The sequence below is a fragment of the Cyanistes caeruleus genome, chromosome 3 (assembly GCF_971803275.1).
Source record: "Cyanistes caeruleus chromosome 3, bCyaCae1.hap1.1, whole genome shotgun sequence".
Classification (NCBI taxonomy): Eukaryota; Metazoa; Chordata; class Aves; order Passeriformes; family Paridae; genus Cyanistes; species Cyanistes caeruleus.
Genome location: NC_141703.1, coordinates 59,069,253 through 59,084,402, shown reverse-complemented (window position 1 = coordinate 59,084,402; position 15,150 = coordinate 59,069,253). Strand labels below are relative to the sequence as shown.

The 15,150-nt window shown below is 36.5% G+C and overlaps 1 protein-coding gene across 4 annotated transcripts in view; it reads right to left on the bottom strand.

Moving 5' to 3' along the window:
• Positions 1-1,720: 1,720 nt before the first annotated feature.
• Positions 1,721-15,150, bottom strand: part of NAA16 (N-alpha-acetyltransferase 16, NatA auxiliary subunit) — a 63,509-nt gene continuing 50,079 nt past the window's right edge. For 3 of the 4 annotated variants that reach the window (XM_086881154.1, XM_086881157.1, XM_086881156.1), the window contains exons 10-20: positions 14,154-14,226; positions 13,747-13,916; positions 13,231-13,383; positions 11,208-11,336; positions 10,456-10,669; positions 8,509-8,702; positions 7,685-7,793; positions 7,073-7,171; positions 6,334-6,477; positions 3,789-3,886; positions 1,721-3,526 (exon numbers count right to left, since the gene is read on the bottom strand). In XM_086881154.1, coding sequence (XP_086737280.1) covers positions 3,326-3,526; positions 3,789-3,886; positions 6,334-6,477; positions 7,073-7,171; positions 7,685-7,793; positions 8,509-8,702; positions 10,456-10,669; positions 11,208-11,336; positions 13,231-13,383; positions 13,747-13,916; positions 14,154-14,226 — 1,584 coding nt within the window. In that variant the 3' untranslated portion in view covers positions 1,721-3,325. Of the gene's footprint in view, positions 3,527-3,788; positions 3,887-6,333; positions 6,478-7,072; positions 7,172-7,684; positions 7,794-8,508; positions 8,703-10,455; positions 10,670-11,207; positions 11,337-13,226; positions 13,384-13,746; positions 13,917-14,153; positions 14,227-15,150 lie in introns of all 4 variants that reach the window. The other variant, XM_086881155.1, reaches the window with a different exon arrangement.

The window sequence follows — 15,150 nt, the reverse complement described above, 5'->3', positions numbered from 1 at the left end:
GACTGTGAAGGAAATTTGAAGGTGTTGCTAAGAGCAAATGAAGCCTAATTAACATATATAGCAGGAGATCACAGAATACTTCACACAATCATAGGGCTGCTATATAAATGCAAGGGCTGCAGAACATGTACTGCAGGTGGGCAGCAAACCCAAGATCAAGTCAGAATGGTGCCCAAGCCCTGTTGCACACATATCCCAATGGTGTTAGTCCTACATACACTGTTATGTATTCAGGAATCACTGCTGCTACTCCAATCATTCTCAGCTCTTCCTTACGTGGATTCATAGACTCTGAGGGAGAGCACAGCCACATTTTTTGACTGAAATGCCAAGCCAGAGGTGCAACATTTTTGATACCCTGCTAGTCAGCATGGCTAAGTCCTGAGCCATCAGAGATCACAGTGCTGGCACAGTGTCCCAAGCAGCAGCAGCACCTGCACTGCAATGGAAGAGGAGCTGCACTGCTGCCACACTTCCCCTGCCCTGGGTTCTGGTCATTGTCTGATGAACTCATTAATCACCAGAAATCAGAGCAGCCAAAACAAACATTTATAACAGTTCAACAAGCACAATTTAGCTCTTCTCTCTGAACGATCTAAAGCTGCCAGGCTTGTTTAGTTAAATGAGGTCCTGCATTCTGCCAGCAGCCTTAGGCTGCTTTTGCATATTTTCCTTATTTCTGTCTGGACACCTTAAGGTTGGGTAGCAGCAGGGAGTTAGGATACACAGCACACCCTGCCCATCTGCAACAAAGATGAAATTTGGAGATTGGATTGCCAAGCATTTGTTACCCCAATAAGTTCACACCTGCAATGACAGCCCTGAGAAAAACTAAGCAGGCTGCATGCCTCCAGCAATTCTAAGAGAAAACCAAGCCATGCACTGAGTGACAGAAGACTCCATTTCCAGAATCCTAGTACAACTCTTAGCCTAGATATCAAAACTATTCATCTACATTTTCAAGGAATCCACCACTGAAGAGTGCTTTTGCTGAAATCTGACTTCAAGTGTCAAGCCAAACAGCAAAGGACTGGATAAGCATTCTTATCTAGAGTGCCACAGCCTTCTTGTGAAGGCCTGAATTAAACCTCTAGCAAGAGCAGTGTTAGCACTAAAAAAGAGACACTATCACTTCATGTCACTGTGTGCTGACAATAGAGTGGTTCTCAGGTGCTGCTGAGCCAAAACAATGCCATTATGGTTCACTACTCTTCCCGGAGACATCTTTCAGCAAGTTACTGCACAGCCAAGGGCACACGGTGAATGCGTAGGACAAGACCACATCACCATTTCTCAGGGTAGTGTGTTACTATCACAGAATGGTCTGGGTTGTAGGGGACCTTAAACACCATCTGGCTCCAACCCTCCTGCCATGGACAGGGACACCTTCCATGAGACCAGGCTGCTCAGAGCCCCATCCAACCCTTGAACACTGCCAAGGATGGGGCATCCACAGCTTCTCTGGACAACCTGTTCAAGTGCCTCACCACCCCCACAGGAAAGAATTTCTCCCTGTTATCTGATCTAAACCTACTTGATTGCAGTCTGAAGCCATTACTATTTATAGATACACATCTCAATCTGCTAAATACTAATTTTTTTAACTACTTACAGAGTTAACATTAAACCAGTGAATGTTGCAGCTCAATAGAAAAAAATGAGAATGATGGGCTAAAGTTTGATGTCCATAAACATGCAAAAATTCCAAACCAAAGGCAAGTGTGTACAAAATAATTTATTACAGCATAACATATGTTGGCAGTATTTTACAGTGAATTTTCCATTCAACAATTTTTTAATCTAAACAGATGACACACAAAGGAGAATTTTAATTAGAACAGTTTATTTGTTTAATAAAATCCCCTCTTCATGAACTGGTATTTGCCTTTGAGGGGCTAGTTAATATTACTGAAATTATTTATATTGCAGTGAAATAAAAACAAACCAAATTGAATAATTCCATTACAGTTTTCAGAAAACAGATTTTCTGTACAAGCCACAGTATAATTATGTTCTGATAGCAGTTCTTATAGAATGTAAAGCTGTCATGTGATATGTAGCCATTTTGTCTAGCAATGCTATGCTTTAAATAGGTATATTAGATTTAAACTTCCATTTTGATGTGTTGTATATTTAATAGTTAATGCACCAGAATACAAAGTAAGAAAAAGGTTCATTATGATTTGTAGTCAGCCTCTTTGTGCTCCCTTAAACAGTTTTAAAATGTAGAACATATTTCTCACACACTGTTTTACCTTGCAGCACCTACAGCAATAGCATTTAGGCATGAGAAGTTCTGGAGTATTGGCCTTAAGTAGACAACTAAGACTTTTAATGGAGGTAATACAGCACACCCACCAGTGAGTTTTTATGATGTAGAGAAAAACTGTATTCCCCATTACTGTACCTTCTGCATTTGCCCAAAATTGGAGCAGCTTTTTTCATTCTAAGTGTCAATAGATGAACAGATGGGGAGAAACCAGAAGAAAGAAGAGGAAAGGGGAGATGGAAAAAAAGACAAACAACAATATTCAAACTCATTAATGTCTTCTCAGGGAATTGCTTCAGGATATTAAAACCTTAAAATGTTAAACTGACCATAAAATTAAGGAAACAATAGCTATGGAAAACAAGGTAGAGGAAATAGTTTTCAAAAAGCCTTAGATAGTTGTTGTTTTGGATTTTTTTTTTTTTTACACAAACCGTATCTTCATATCTGTGAACACTGGTTCCATATAAGACACACACCTGACAAAAACATGCAACCCCCCAGTGCTTTCATTGTTGCTGTGCTTCAAAAGAAACCAAACTGACCAAAGATTAAAAAAAGAAGTCCAACCAAAACAACCCAGAAAAAAAAAAAAACCCCTAAAGAACAGTAAGGACAAAGAGGGCAATTCAAGCAGCACTTCAGTCTTATTCTGCTAAAACCTCTCAAATGATAATTTATTAACAAGATATGTTCACATATATCTGCATATGTAACAACACTTAAGTGAAAGCAGTCTTTAATATCCATATTACTGTGAGGGAGGGCTGATGAATTATTAAAAGACTTAAACCTGTACAAATATAAACATGAAAAATGCTGATTAAACATGTTTACATAAATATTGGCAGTTTTCATTGGGAGGGAAAAAAAACCCTAAGAGCATACTCCATTTAACTATCCAATTTTTTTTTTTTTTAGATATCTGTTAAAGATATTAAAATACAACCCAGAAAAGTAACCCTGATCTGTATCCAGCCAGCATGTAATGAGAGTCAGTTTCATATACACGTGTGCATGTAAGTATACACACACACAGGGCTTGCACACACTACTTCAGATTTCATTGGACAGCAAATCATGGTTAATAGCCGTGTGATTCACAGATGCAATGCTGCTGTTGTCCTCGTTTGTGGCAGGCATGAAGGCAGATGTAAAAGGAAACAGTTTATGACATGCTGCTTGATATTCTTCACACTGAGCGTGGCAGCTTCCAAAACTACCATCAAGCAATGCCTCAAAAACCTTTGTTAATGTCTAAAGAAACAAAAGCAACAATAAATGCAATTTACTATTGTTTTACTTTTAAAGGCACATACTGTGTTAAACAATACTAGCCTGAGCAAACAGGTTTCTCTGTTGATATTTACGTATCTTTTACTTACAGGAAGAATTAGAAACCTTGCTCTTTCAAGTATTAATTTATCATGACAAATGAAGCATGCACATTATCCTGCATTAAATTACACACTATTTAAGGTCTCACACAGTTGGTGGCTTTACATATCGTATCTTTTACCTTCACATTTTTGTCTCTCATGTTTTTATCCAATCTAGTTGCAACAGCAATTGCTTTTTCTTGTCTTGATTTGTCCAGGAAATACATCATCTTTGCACCTTATCACAAGACAAAAGCCACAGTGTTTAGTTTTCCTAAATGCCATACTGCATATACAGACACACAGAACCTGAGAACTTATACATAAACGTGAATTAGACTTCTTACAAGCTTTAATAAACAATATCTTCCTCCCTGATCTGTAACTGAAAACTAATGAAACTAAAGCCATTTTGAAATTTATTAGAAGCATAAGGTTTGAATAATACAGGAGATCCATTCCTGCAAAAGGGACATGCCTCACTTGACTGACAGGTCTTCAGTAGAGAAAAATATCACAGAGTACACTGATGACAAACCCTTCAAATCAGCAGGCTAAATGAAATCCATGCAACAAATGCAGAAGTGAGTAATTCTCAGAGACACACTGAATTCTATTTAGAAGTATTGGAGGTAAGTGAACAACAGTTACTAAACTGTGGAACATGGCCCAGTAGAAATTCAGGCCAGGCCACATGGCAGAATGCAAGGCTGCTCAGCTGGAGCTAAGGACACAGCTCAGGTACAAGGAAAGCACAACACAAGTTTGGTGCTTTGCCTGGACCAGACTACATTGGTGGAAAGGAAAACGCTGCCTTATGGAACTACACAGCTTCTTGGACCACTAACCCTTTACCAAAAGTGGTCTGGGCATCTCAGCAAAATTCTGCTCCTTAATTCATACATAGCTACCTTAATTTAAAATCTCATCTTAATAAATGTGTTGGCACTTTATGTACTTTCCTTTGCCCAAATACAAGACTCACACCACTATGTAATCTACTGCAAAAACCAAAAAGCTTAATCATTTTACTGGAAAAAATAAAACCCCACATTCTGGATGTTTTGTCCATCTTTTGGTTTTGCTCAATTCATTTCCCCAATTATTAGTTTTCCCAATTAAATACAGTTTCCTAGTTCTTACTGCTTTTTGTAGGTTTAAGAAAATAAATTGCTATACTCAATTTAGAGCCATTATTTCTCAAAAGAATTCTATTAGCCTAGTTACTCTTGCTTAAAATTAGGGAGGCTATGGTACAGAAATTGGAAAGAGGTTATAAGTCTGCTTATAGCTTTATACTAGTAATTTTAAGCTGAAAAAAACATATTTGTGCCCTCAGATTTAGGGTTTAGGTCTTTCAGATCTTCACATTTGCAAACTTTAATTAAAGACAATTGTTCAAGAAACTTGAAAAGTAGGTAAGTCAATTGCCTCAAACTATAAACAGTTGCCTCAAACCATAAACAAAGCATAAACAGAAGACTGAGAGCTTAGCTGAAGTCCTAAAGCTACCAAGAACCTAACCGGTGACTGTGGCATTTTCCATAACACTGGAGGATCAGAAAATAAGACCTGTAAAGCAGCCAGTGAGATGCTCAACATTTGCAAGAGCCTAAGAACACATCTCTCAGAATTAGAAGCAATTGACTGCTGAGGTATCTGTACTTGACTTCTCAAATCTTGAGCCTGCTTGTAGTTAAGGGGTCCAGGTATTTCAAAAAGCTGAACCACAGATTTTATAAAAGCCAATGGAAATCTGTGGTACTCCACCTAATCTTCCTTTAGGAGCAATGAGCAATCCTCTGGAGCTAACTTCTTCCAGTTATTCTGGACAGACCCTGGGTGACTTTTAAAGACCAGGTGAAATTAGCACTCAGTACTTGAAGTGCCTGATAAAACTACACTTACTCTTGTCTCTTAACTGCTGGAAATGCATTTTGCTTTCTCTACCAGCTTATCAAGTCACATCAATATTCCAAAACTTTCTGTACTAATTTAATTCCAACTTCCTTTGACTTAGCTCCAGCAGCTACTTGTGGCTCTTCTATATAAACAGTGTCTGAGTGTCAGATTTCAACAATTTCGCTGCTGACCATGAAGCAGAAAAGCAAAGGCTGCATAACAAGTTCATCATGGTACTTTTATTGATGCTGTTGCTACATGATAAAATTATGAGTAGGAACAGAGACATTCCAGCTGAAAAAAAACCAGGGAGAAGCACTTGCTAATTGATATGGGATTTTGTTTTGTATTTTTTAATACTTAAAAAAAAAAAAGCTGTAACAGGAAATACATCAGTGCTTGACAACATGAATATCTATGGTGGTTTGACTGCACTTTTTGAAGGTAAGGAGCAAGTTCCTTATGCGTCTAATAAAAAAAAAAAACGTAGTTCATGTTTAAAAAATGGTGCAAGCATATAGAAAACCCAGCCTGACACCCCCCCACCCCAAATGCAATTTTACATATCATCTCATTAGAATTTAGGTATGAATTCACACAATGGTTTGATCTTGGTAAAAGATCATCTAGTTCCACATGCCCTGCCATACCATGGGACACCTTACACTGGACCAGGATGCTCTAAGCCCCATCCAACCTGTCCTTGCAGACTGCAGATAAAGGTTCTGGATTTATATCACTTAAATCACCTCCTTCTAAAGAGCATGAAAAAGTCAGACAAACCTGACAGTTGGTGCTGAATGGAGGTAGCATTGTGTTTGAGAAATTCTTCATTAAAACTCTCCAAGTTTTTATGAACAAAGATTTTCTGCATTTCTTGAGTTAGGACCTTGCTCACAATTTCTGGGAGGTTACTATGGTCAGACACTAGAAGAGTGAAGGCAGAGGAGAGAGAATCAAAAAAAATGCCATTTAAACAACTGTAGAAAACACTGAAACCACACACATCACTGCTAAAAGTCCCAGTTTTAAATTTTGCACACAGAAACACAAATCTCAGATCAAAATGTGTCAACACAAACATTGCTGATGCATTTACAGAGGAAACATTCATAAAGGGTGCTCTGTCATGTAAATTTTCAAGTTCACCACACAAATTGTTTCAGTCAGAATGCTCTCTCCTGTATCTGCCACTTATTTCCTTAAAATTTAACGTTTTCCAGGGTGATGCTTAGAACACTCACTTTCCTGTGAAATCTACCCGAAATGAGTTGTTTGGTCCACCTGGTGTATTAATGGAGGAAGGAGTATAATATAATACACTGTACAGTACACAGTACAGAGTACAATGGGTAGCATAGCCTTTGTCTTCTTTGGCATTGCCATGAAAAAAAACCCTTGTCTTTATTTTCCTTTGTATCAGTTTGTGTTTCAAGAGTACACATGACAAAAATATATAATTATATTCTTGCAGAAAGTAATTTCTTGTATCTTTATAATTATGTATTTCCTACACACATACCAGCTTTAGAGAATTTAATCAAGCACTCATGTAGCCATGGGTTATTCCTGTTGATAGCAAAAGCTCTTTTGACAGACTGTAACATTAACAGAAACTTTCCTGTGGGAAGGAGAAAAAACAAATATTAGGAAACCAAGATCAAGAATGAAGAACTTTTTTCTTCATTATCAATTACTGTTTTCTTCAGTAAATCTAGTACAAATACTAGAAACATCAGTTTCTATACAGAATTGGAAAGGAAGTTTCTTTTCCCAGTCAAATCGCTTAATAAAACAGAAGTTCTTGCTGCTCAAACTCTAGCAACACTGCACAGATGTTACCACCTATTTACCTTTGGTTTCCCCTACATAATTAAAGATCACCCCAAAAATAACATTCCACAGTATTTATGTGTATATACCACAACATAGTCTGCCTCTTACGGTTTTTTTTTGTTTAAGGATGACTAAAAAAAACCACTTTTTACCCTATTATTACTGCATATGATGCACACCTCAGCTTCAGTCAGTTAAGTATTTATTCCAGATCATTTTCCACTACACTTGGATAACACAGGTTGCAATGAAGGAGCAAAATTTTGTAGAGCAAAAATAAAATTAAACAGTACTTTACCTTTTCTAAAGTATATTTCAAATGCTAATAAATGTGTTTCTATATCATCTCCAATAAGATTCTTAAGTGGTATAAGGAACTTAATGGCTTCTTCTAATGGATTTTCTACCTGTTTTAATAGAAGAACAGTGAAATTTATGGCTTAAAGTAAATGTCAAATAAAATCCACCAGTAGTTTCTGTTATTCAGAGCCTTTTAGTAATCAGAGGTCAAAGGTGAACAGAAATTAGCTTTCTGGATTAAACTGCACCACAACATTTTTATTTAAACAGCAAGCTTTTTAGAAGTGTTTATTCATCATTTCATGTTGACAAAGCATCGTTGCTAACTCTGGCACTGCTTGGGCACTCAGCGTTGTAATTTAGCATTTAAGAAACAAATACAACCACCTTAGACAACAAGCTTGAAGTTTACTGTGGTAACAGAGGTAGCTCTTTATGCATAGCAAAATACTGGCTCATGCCTTCAGACTTGGTAAATTGAAATAATTTGTGTTACTTTTTCCTCTGTTCACTGTATGAAAAACAGATTTCTTCAGGTAAAACACGTCTTTTTGTTCAGTATCTGTTTTAATGAAGTATGGCCTACTGTTTGGAAAAAAAACCCTGAAATTTAAGGAAAGTAACAACATTAATGTAGAACTTGGATTTACTGAGGAAAAATACTTTCCTTCAGTGTAAAAAGAGATGGACAAAAAGGTACCTCTGCATGCAAAAATGATTTTATAAAAACACCTAGATTTGTCTAAGATAATCTGATAGCAAACCCATATTTTAGGCTTTTTATGATAATCACAAGAGTTTAACATGAAAGACCATACTAACCCTTTCCAGTTTTTCAGGAACCAACTCTTCCCTGGGTCCACTAGTTTCCTCCTCCTCTTCATCTCTCTTTTTCTTCTGATTTTTTTGCTGTCGTTCTCTTTCTGCATGCTTTCTTTCTTCTTCAAGTTTTGCTTTCTTCTGTGCTCTTCTTTGTTTACTAAGCATTTTCTTCAATTCTTTGGCTGAGAGATTTTCTACAGATTAAAGTAACAGACAATATATAAAGTATTTAATTCAAAATCTTATTTCTCTCAAACAACTCAGGTCATTATGCTTCTCCCCATCTCAATATGGCAATATGACAAACTTTTAAGTGATTTCCATAACCACCAAAAGTCACCAGAGTATCACCACTACACAGGCCAACACTGCTGCTGGATTACTATTTACAGCCTAACACAGCACTTCATGTTGTGTATTTTCTCTTACATGGCTGTTACAGAAACCTCAGTGATTTCAAAGGTTAGCTACATAAAGTTGTTACATCTGTCACAGGTTTTACCTCAGAAAATGAACAATGGTAACACTAAGCTCTCATTTTGACTGTAATTCAGCTTGCTTCTAATGCCATCTAGAAAAATCCAGATTGATTTGCACTCCATCTGAAAACTTGCTAAACTTGCTATTTTTTGTTAAAAAGTGTCTGACTAATATACAGCCATGATAACTGCACTGATTTCATGCAAATGCCATGGGATAACTAAATGGAAATGATCAGTTTAGCCAGACTAATACTGCAGCTTCCAGTCTGTTTACTGTGATATTTCACTGAGAACAGGATTTTTGCTAAATGTGGCAAAACAAAGAAAAATGGACTCCCCAAGGGACTAACACATCATTTTGTGGCTATGGCAGCATGACCTCCCTGCTTGGGTCATCCCTATTCTGACACAGGGAAACAAGTGATCTTTTTACTCCATCCACACAGTGCTGCCTTCTCCCATAGATAAGCCTACTGAACCCCAATGAGCAGCAGGCAAATGCACTAGCATGACTTCTTAGACACCACCCACCTTTATGATATACTGCTATCCTCTGTGACAGATCCTCTGTCACACACTGATTATTATATACAGAAACAAAGTTGGAGTGAACAAAAGGTGCAAGTTCAACTGTTCAAATATACCTCTTCATTAATCATAGGCAGGTATAGAAAAACTTAGCCACCTCTGAATAAAGGTAAGATTTTATTTGCAATATTAAGCAAATTTGGTTTAGCTTCCCTTTTTCCCCATGTCAAATATTTTTCCCTTTGCAAAACGCCAGACATGAATTTCACTGCTTTAGTCAACAGCCACTGCAAGGCTGACAATAACTGTAATTGCACTAAAGGAGAAGCAACTATTTACCTTAAGTAAAAAAAAAAGTATCTTAAATAATCTGCCATTGAATCCTCAGATTTCCAAACCATACCCCACTGGCTTCCTAAGAATGTCTGTTTTCCATTTAATACTAGTTTTAAATAATGTTCTAAATGTATTAATATTGCTAATACATTTACCCATTTATTCTTTGGTCCTCAAGTTGTGTGAAAAGTGGTAAACTTAATGCAGTAGTAACTAGTATTGCCATATAATAATTTATATACATGAGACCAAAATTAAATTCTTACAATTCAGACTGCTTTTCTACAAAATCTATCAATTGCTTCATAATTCATTAGTTAATAATATTTATCTAATGGCTGAACTGAATCTGATTTTAATGTTCTGAAATGTCACTCCTCCCCAAATACTCCAAAACTACACCTAGGTTCATTCATGTTCTAGTTCTACAAAGTAATGGGAAGTGAGCAGAGAACTGTAGCCTATTATGTATGATCTCTTTTCATTTATTGTGACAGAAGAGAGGAAAAACTTGTGCTCTATTTACTCTGTAACATGTAACTTACTTAGCTTAACCTTTTACATGTGTCAGACATATGAGCTTTCATTAAAGTGAAGATACCTGAATTCACTTCTTGCTCTTTGCTTTCATTGGTAAGAGGATTATCATGGAGCTTCAAGTAAATTTCAATTGCTGATCGGGCAGCCTTGAAGTAAAAGGCATGTTTCCTGAGCACATCTTCTAATCTCAGAAGGTCTACATAGGCACGGAGAGTCATCTTTCTCATGCAGTACGTGTGGAAGTCAAATTGATCATCTGTTATCTCAAAAAAATGCTTAAAAGAAAGAAAGAACACACTTACATACTCAACCTTTATTTAGTCTACTTTTTATTAGAGGAATAAAGTTACAATTGATATTTATTTACAGACAATACTTAACAGGCATAGGCACATCCTTTTAATACTGACTGTTCAAGAGAACTTATCAGTAGGGAAAAATCTCTTAACAAAACTTATAATGTGATTATACAAAGACTTAGGCACTCTAAAAGCCAACTGAAATGTGACTGTTCTGATTCAAATCACAATTGTCAAAAGTCAGCATAAAATTAATGTATGAATAGTTGCATAGTTAGGAGATATGGTATTTTATACTGAAACCTTTTGACTTCAATAATAGTCTTTCACATAATAGCTAGAGAAGACATCTCCTGTTACAGCAAATCATCAAGTATTAACCTGTTGCTGAAAGCCATTATACTGTAAGTTTCATATGTCTCTAACATACAAAACTGTGCTGATTACAGCAACAAGTACCTTCATTTGCATATGATAAATACTGGTGAAGGAATGAGTGGTGTTTGTTACTTACCCTTTCTACTTCATGACATTTTTTCAAGGCATCACCATACTTCCCTAGCCTTTGATAAGCTGCAGCACATTCCGTCTGGAACCACATACACTGCATCTCATTAAGGTTCTCCATAGCAGAAGTTCCTTCCTGAAATAATCAGGTTTTGCTATTGTAATTTACCAGCTGCATCTTTCAACTGTGGCTGGTTTCAGGCCATCAGGAGCAAACAATCAATCCTTCACCTTACTTGGAATACAACAGGAAATGACCCAGTGACTGAGAATAACACTTGTGATATTCTATGCTCCCCAAGATAGAAAATAATAGATTGACATGATTAAAAAATCCCAGTTATCTGAAGATTAGTATCTCAACAGGTTTTTAAGATTAACTCCTGCTTGTACACACAGTCTCACATCTACAATTTGGGGGCAGAAAACAGCATTATTTAAAAAAATTCCTTGAGTTAAGCGAATAATTTCAGCTGTATTTCCCCATCAGGTAAGTGGCATCCACCAGTCTAAAAATCCAACAATATATTCACTGCTTTATCACACAGTATGAGCAATTACACATTTCTCAGGACTTGTTTGTCTAAATAAGCAAAGTTAGATTTATATTTGATATTTTGACAAGAAAAAAATCCTAAGATTGAGATTTTATAACCATTGTAATGCTCTAGACTAAGTGAACTGGAAAAACAGCCCATATATTGTTAATATAAGTCATTAGGTTTTCAGAAGTCTTTACAGCAGAAAAAAGACCCAGCTACACTCAACATTTAGTTACTGAGCATGATATTTAGCCTGTCTTTCCCGATATCCACGATAAAGTTCTTTCTTACTTTAGCACTTCTGACAAGCAAACATGATGAGTTTTAGTAATCAAATTTTCAATCATTCCTAGAAACTCCTAGCAAGCTTAAATTGAATTTCAAGTGTTACCACATCTAAAACTTACAAGAACAGAGGAGCCTAATTTATGTACTCCAGGATATCCCACAAAGTAGTCTTCATGTTTAGTTCCACAAATTATAGAAAAACCTGATATTTATAAATCCAAATTTTGTCCAATGTCCAAAAAATGGAATTTAAAGTGCTTGTCCCATCTTTTAGGGACTGACTCTGCTTTAACAAAAGTTTTGTGTGTAATACAAGCTTAAAGGAATGAAATGTTCAAGTCTAAATTAATTTATTTTATGTATATATTTAATATTATTTTATTAATTTATGTTAATACTAAATCATGATGAATATAGCACACATTCCTGTGCAGTTAGATCAGATGGTACCACATGGAAACAACAAGGTATCCATCCGATGAGTTTCAAAAGTATTTTGAAATATGGCAATAAAAGTAATCCTAGACAACTACCTTTGAACAACCATTTTTTCTCCCAGTATTTACTGGGTCTAGACACCTGGAATATCACCTCTATCTCCAGGGCCCCCAGCACAAGAGGATCATGGGCCTGTTAGAGCAGATTCAGAGAAAGGCCATGAGAAATCAAAAGGCTGGGAGAGCTGTGGCTCACCCTGGAGAAGAGCAAGCAGGCTCCAGGGAGACCTTACAGCGGCCTGCCAGTATATAAAGGAAGTTTGTAAGACAAAGACTTGCCACCAGGATCAGTGGCAACATCAACAGGAGCGAAGATTTGAACTAGAAGAGGGCAGCCTTAAACTGGATATAAGGAAGAAAAAAATCTTTAGCGTAAGGATATGGCAACACACTGGATTGCAGTTTCCCAGGAAGGTTGTGGATGCCCTATCCCTGGATGTGTTCAAGACTGGGATGGATGAAGCTTTGAGCAACCTGAGTTAGCCAAAGATGTCCATACTCATGGCAGTAGCATTAGACTGTTTCATCTTTAAAAGGCCCTTTCCAATACAAACTGTTCTATGATTCCGAGTAGTTCCTTACCACCAGGCATGGAAGCAGTATAAAAAAGATGGATATTTATAAAAGATATTTGATCAAAAGTTATGAGTGGAAAACCACCAGAGGCAAGCAAAACAACCCTTAATTAAAGCAATATACTTGCCCTTGTGAATTTAGAGCACATCTCCTCTGCATCCTTCACCATATTTGCTCGCAGCATGTATTTCGCACACTTAGAATTGATAAATCTGTCTGCAGTATCCAAAGACTGTGCTTCATCCATCCATTTGGCAGCTTCCTTGATGTTACCTACATGCTGTTAGGGAGAAATTAAATAGTTAACTTTCAGTAGAGGCCTGCTATTGATCATCTCCTAAAATCTGTATTTGCTACTGCTAACTCTCCATCAGAACCAAAAGCCAGTGTTATTCTCACTCCCCCCACTTCCAGACTTCTTTTCAGAATTACAATTTGCTGTAAGTTGTGACTGGCTTTGCAAAACCCAAACAAAAGGGTTTTCATTTTCTTCCTGACAAAACAGTGCCCAAAAAGAAACCCACATGAAAACTGATGCCCATAAGCACTGCTAACTGAAATATTACCCACACATTCAAAGCATTTTGATGAATTGATTTCTTTTATACACTAGGTACTCCGCGTGTCCAAATTCCCCTTTTACCTTGTAAATTTTTGCTTTTAAATAGAATAGCTCTATTAATGTTGGAGTGCTTGCAATTGCAGCATTAATGTAATCCAAGGCCAAAGAACACTGGCCAAGTTTGTCAAAGTGCTGTGCCAGGAAATACCGAACCCAAAGCAGTGTTGTTGGGGGCTCTTTCTCTCCATTTTCTGCAATAAAATGGGAAAGGTTACAATAACCAGTAAAGCTGAAGACTGCATTTGAAAAATGAACACAAAAACAAAGCTCAGCAAATTCAGCAAATATTTACTGTAATTAATTTTTTTACTAGAAAATATAGTAACTATTTTTTTGCAAAAAGTATCCGCACTTCAAAGCTTCTTGATAACTTCCATGAACAGTATTAGTAGATACAGGGTAATTAATATAAGACTATAGAAACTTACCACAGGTACTAAAAAGGTCACAAGTTTTCAAAGAGGCTTCATAACCAGTAACAAGTTCCTGGATTGTAGAAACCTATATGAAAAATAGTATGTGCTTAAGGTTTGCTTTACTATCACTTTAACAGAAACTAATACACTGCAAAGAACACTTGAGCAGAGAAATTATGTAACTACTTAATTTGGAAAAAATTTGATGCATCTTCACATTGTTTACTTCACCTTTCACAGCTATTTTTGATCACCTATTATAACTAGTGATGTGGCAGGGAAATGGGTTAATCTCAGGCAGCTTACAGCAGAAGGTTTTCAAGTGCATCTGATTAGTATCTTATATAAAAATTCCAAAATACAACTTAATTTTTGCTATTCATTCTTACGCATTGAAACAGAAACATACTTCCTGAAATCAGACATTGTCAACAATATTTGTTTTCATTCCTCGGTCTAAGGCTCAAAATTCATCCATACAGTTTTTAACTCACACTATACAAGTCTGACATTTACAGTAAGTACAAATGTTAGTATCTGTGCATTTCATGACAACTACTCCAATTCCAGGTCCATGGCTCAAAAATGCCACTTAGTATTTCTAAACATTTTATGAAGTGCTCAATCTGTTTTATAGCTTCATTCAAAACATGCCTGCCATATGTGTCAAGTAACCAATGAGTCTCTTCAGGTAACAAGAACGATATTGCAGTAAGAATATGATCTATGTATATACACTCAAAACACAGAGGGGACTTAAAAACGTAAGACCTGACTTTAAACATCGGAGGATAATGGCTACATTCACCATTAGGAAACATCTCTAGATGCTAACCTAAAACTTCAGTGGTTAAAAGTAAGATGATAGTACATTCAAAAAGCTGCTTGCAAGAGTAAATAGAATTGTAGGGAGACAGCAAAATTTTAAAAAAGCACAAATTGACAGTGCATGCATTCACTTCAAGATATACTTTGTGAGAGAAAGAAGAGAATAAACCCTGTTCTAGAA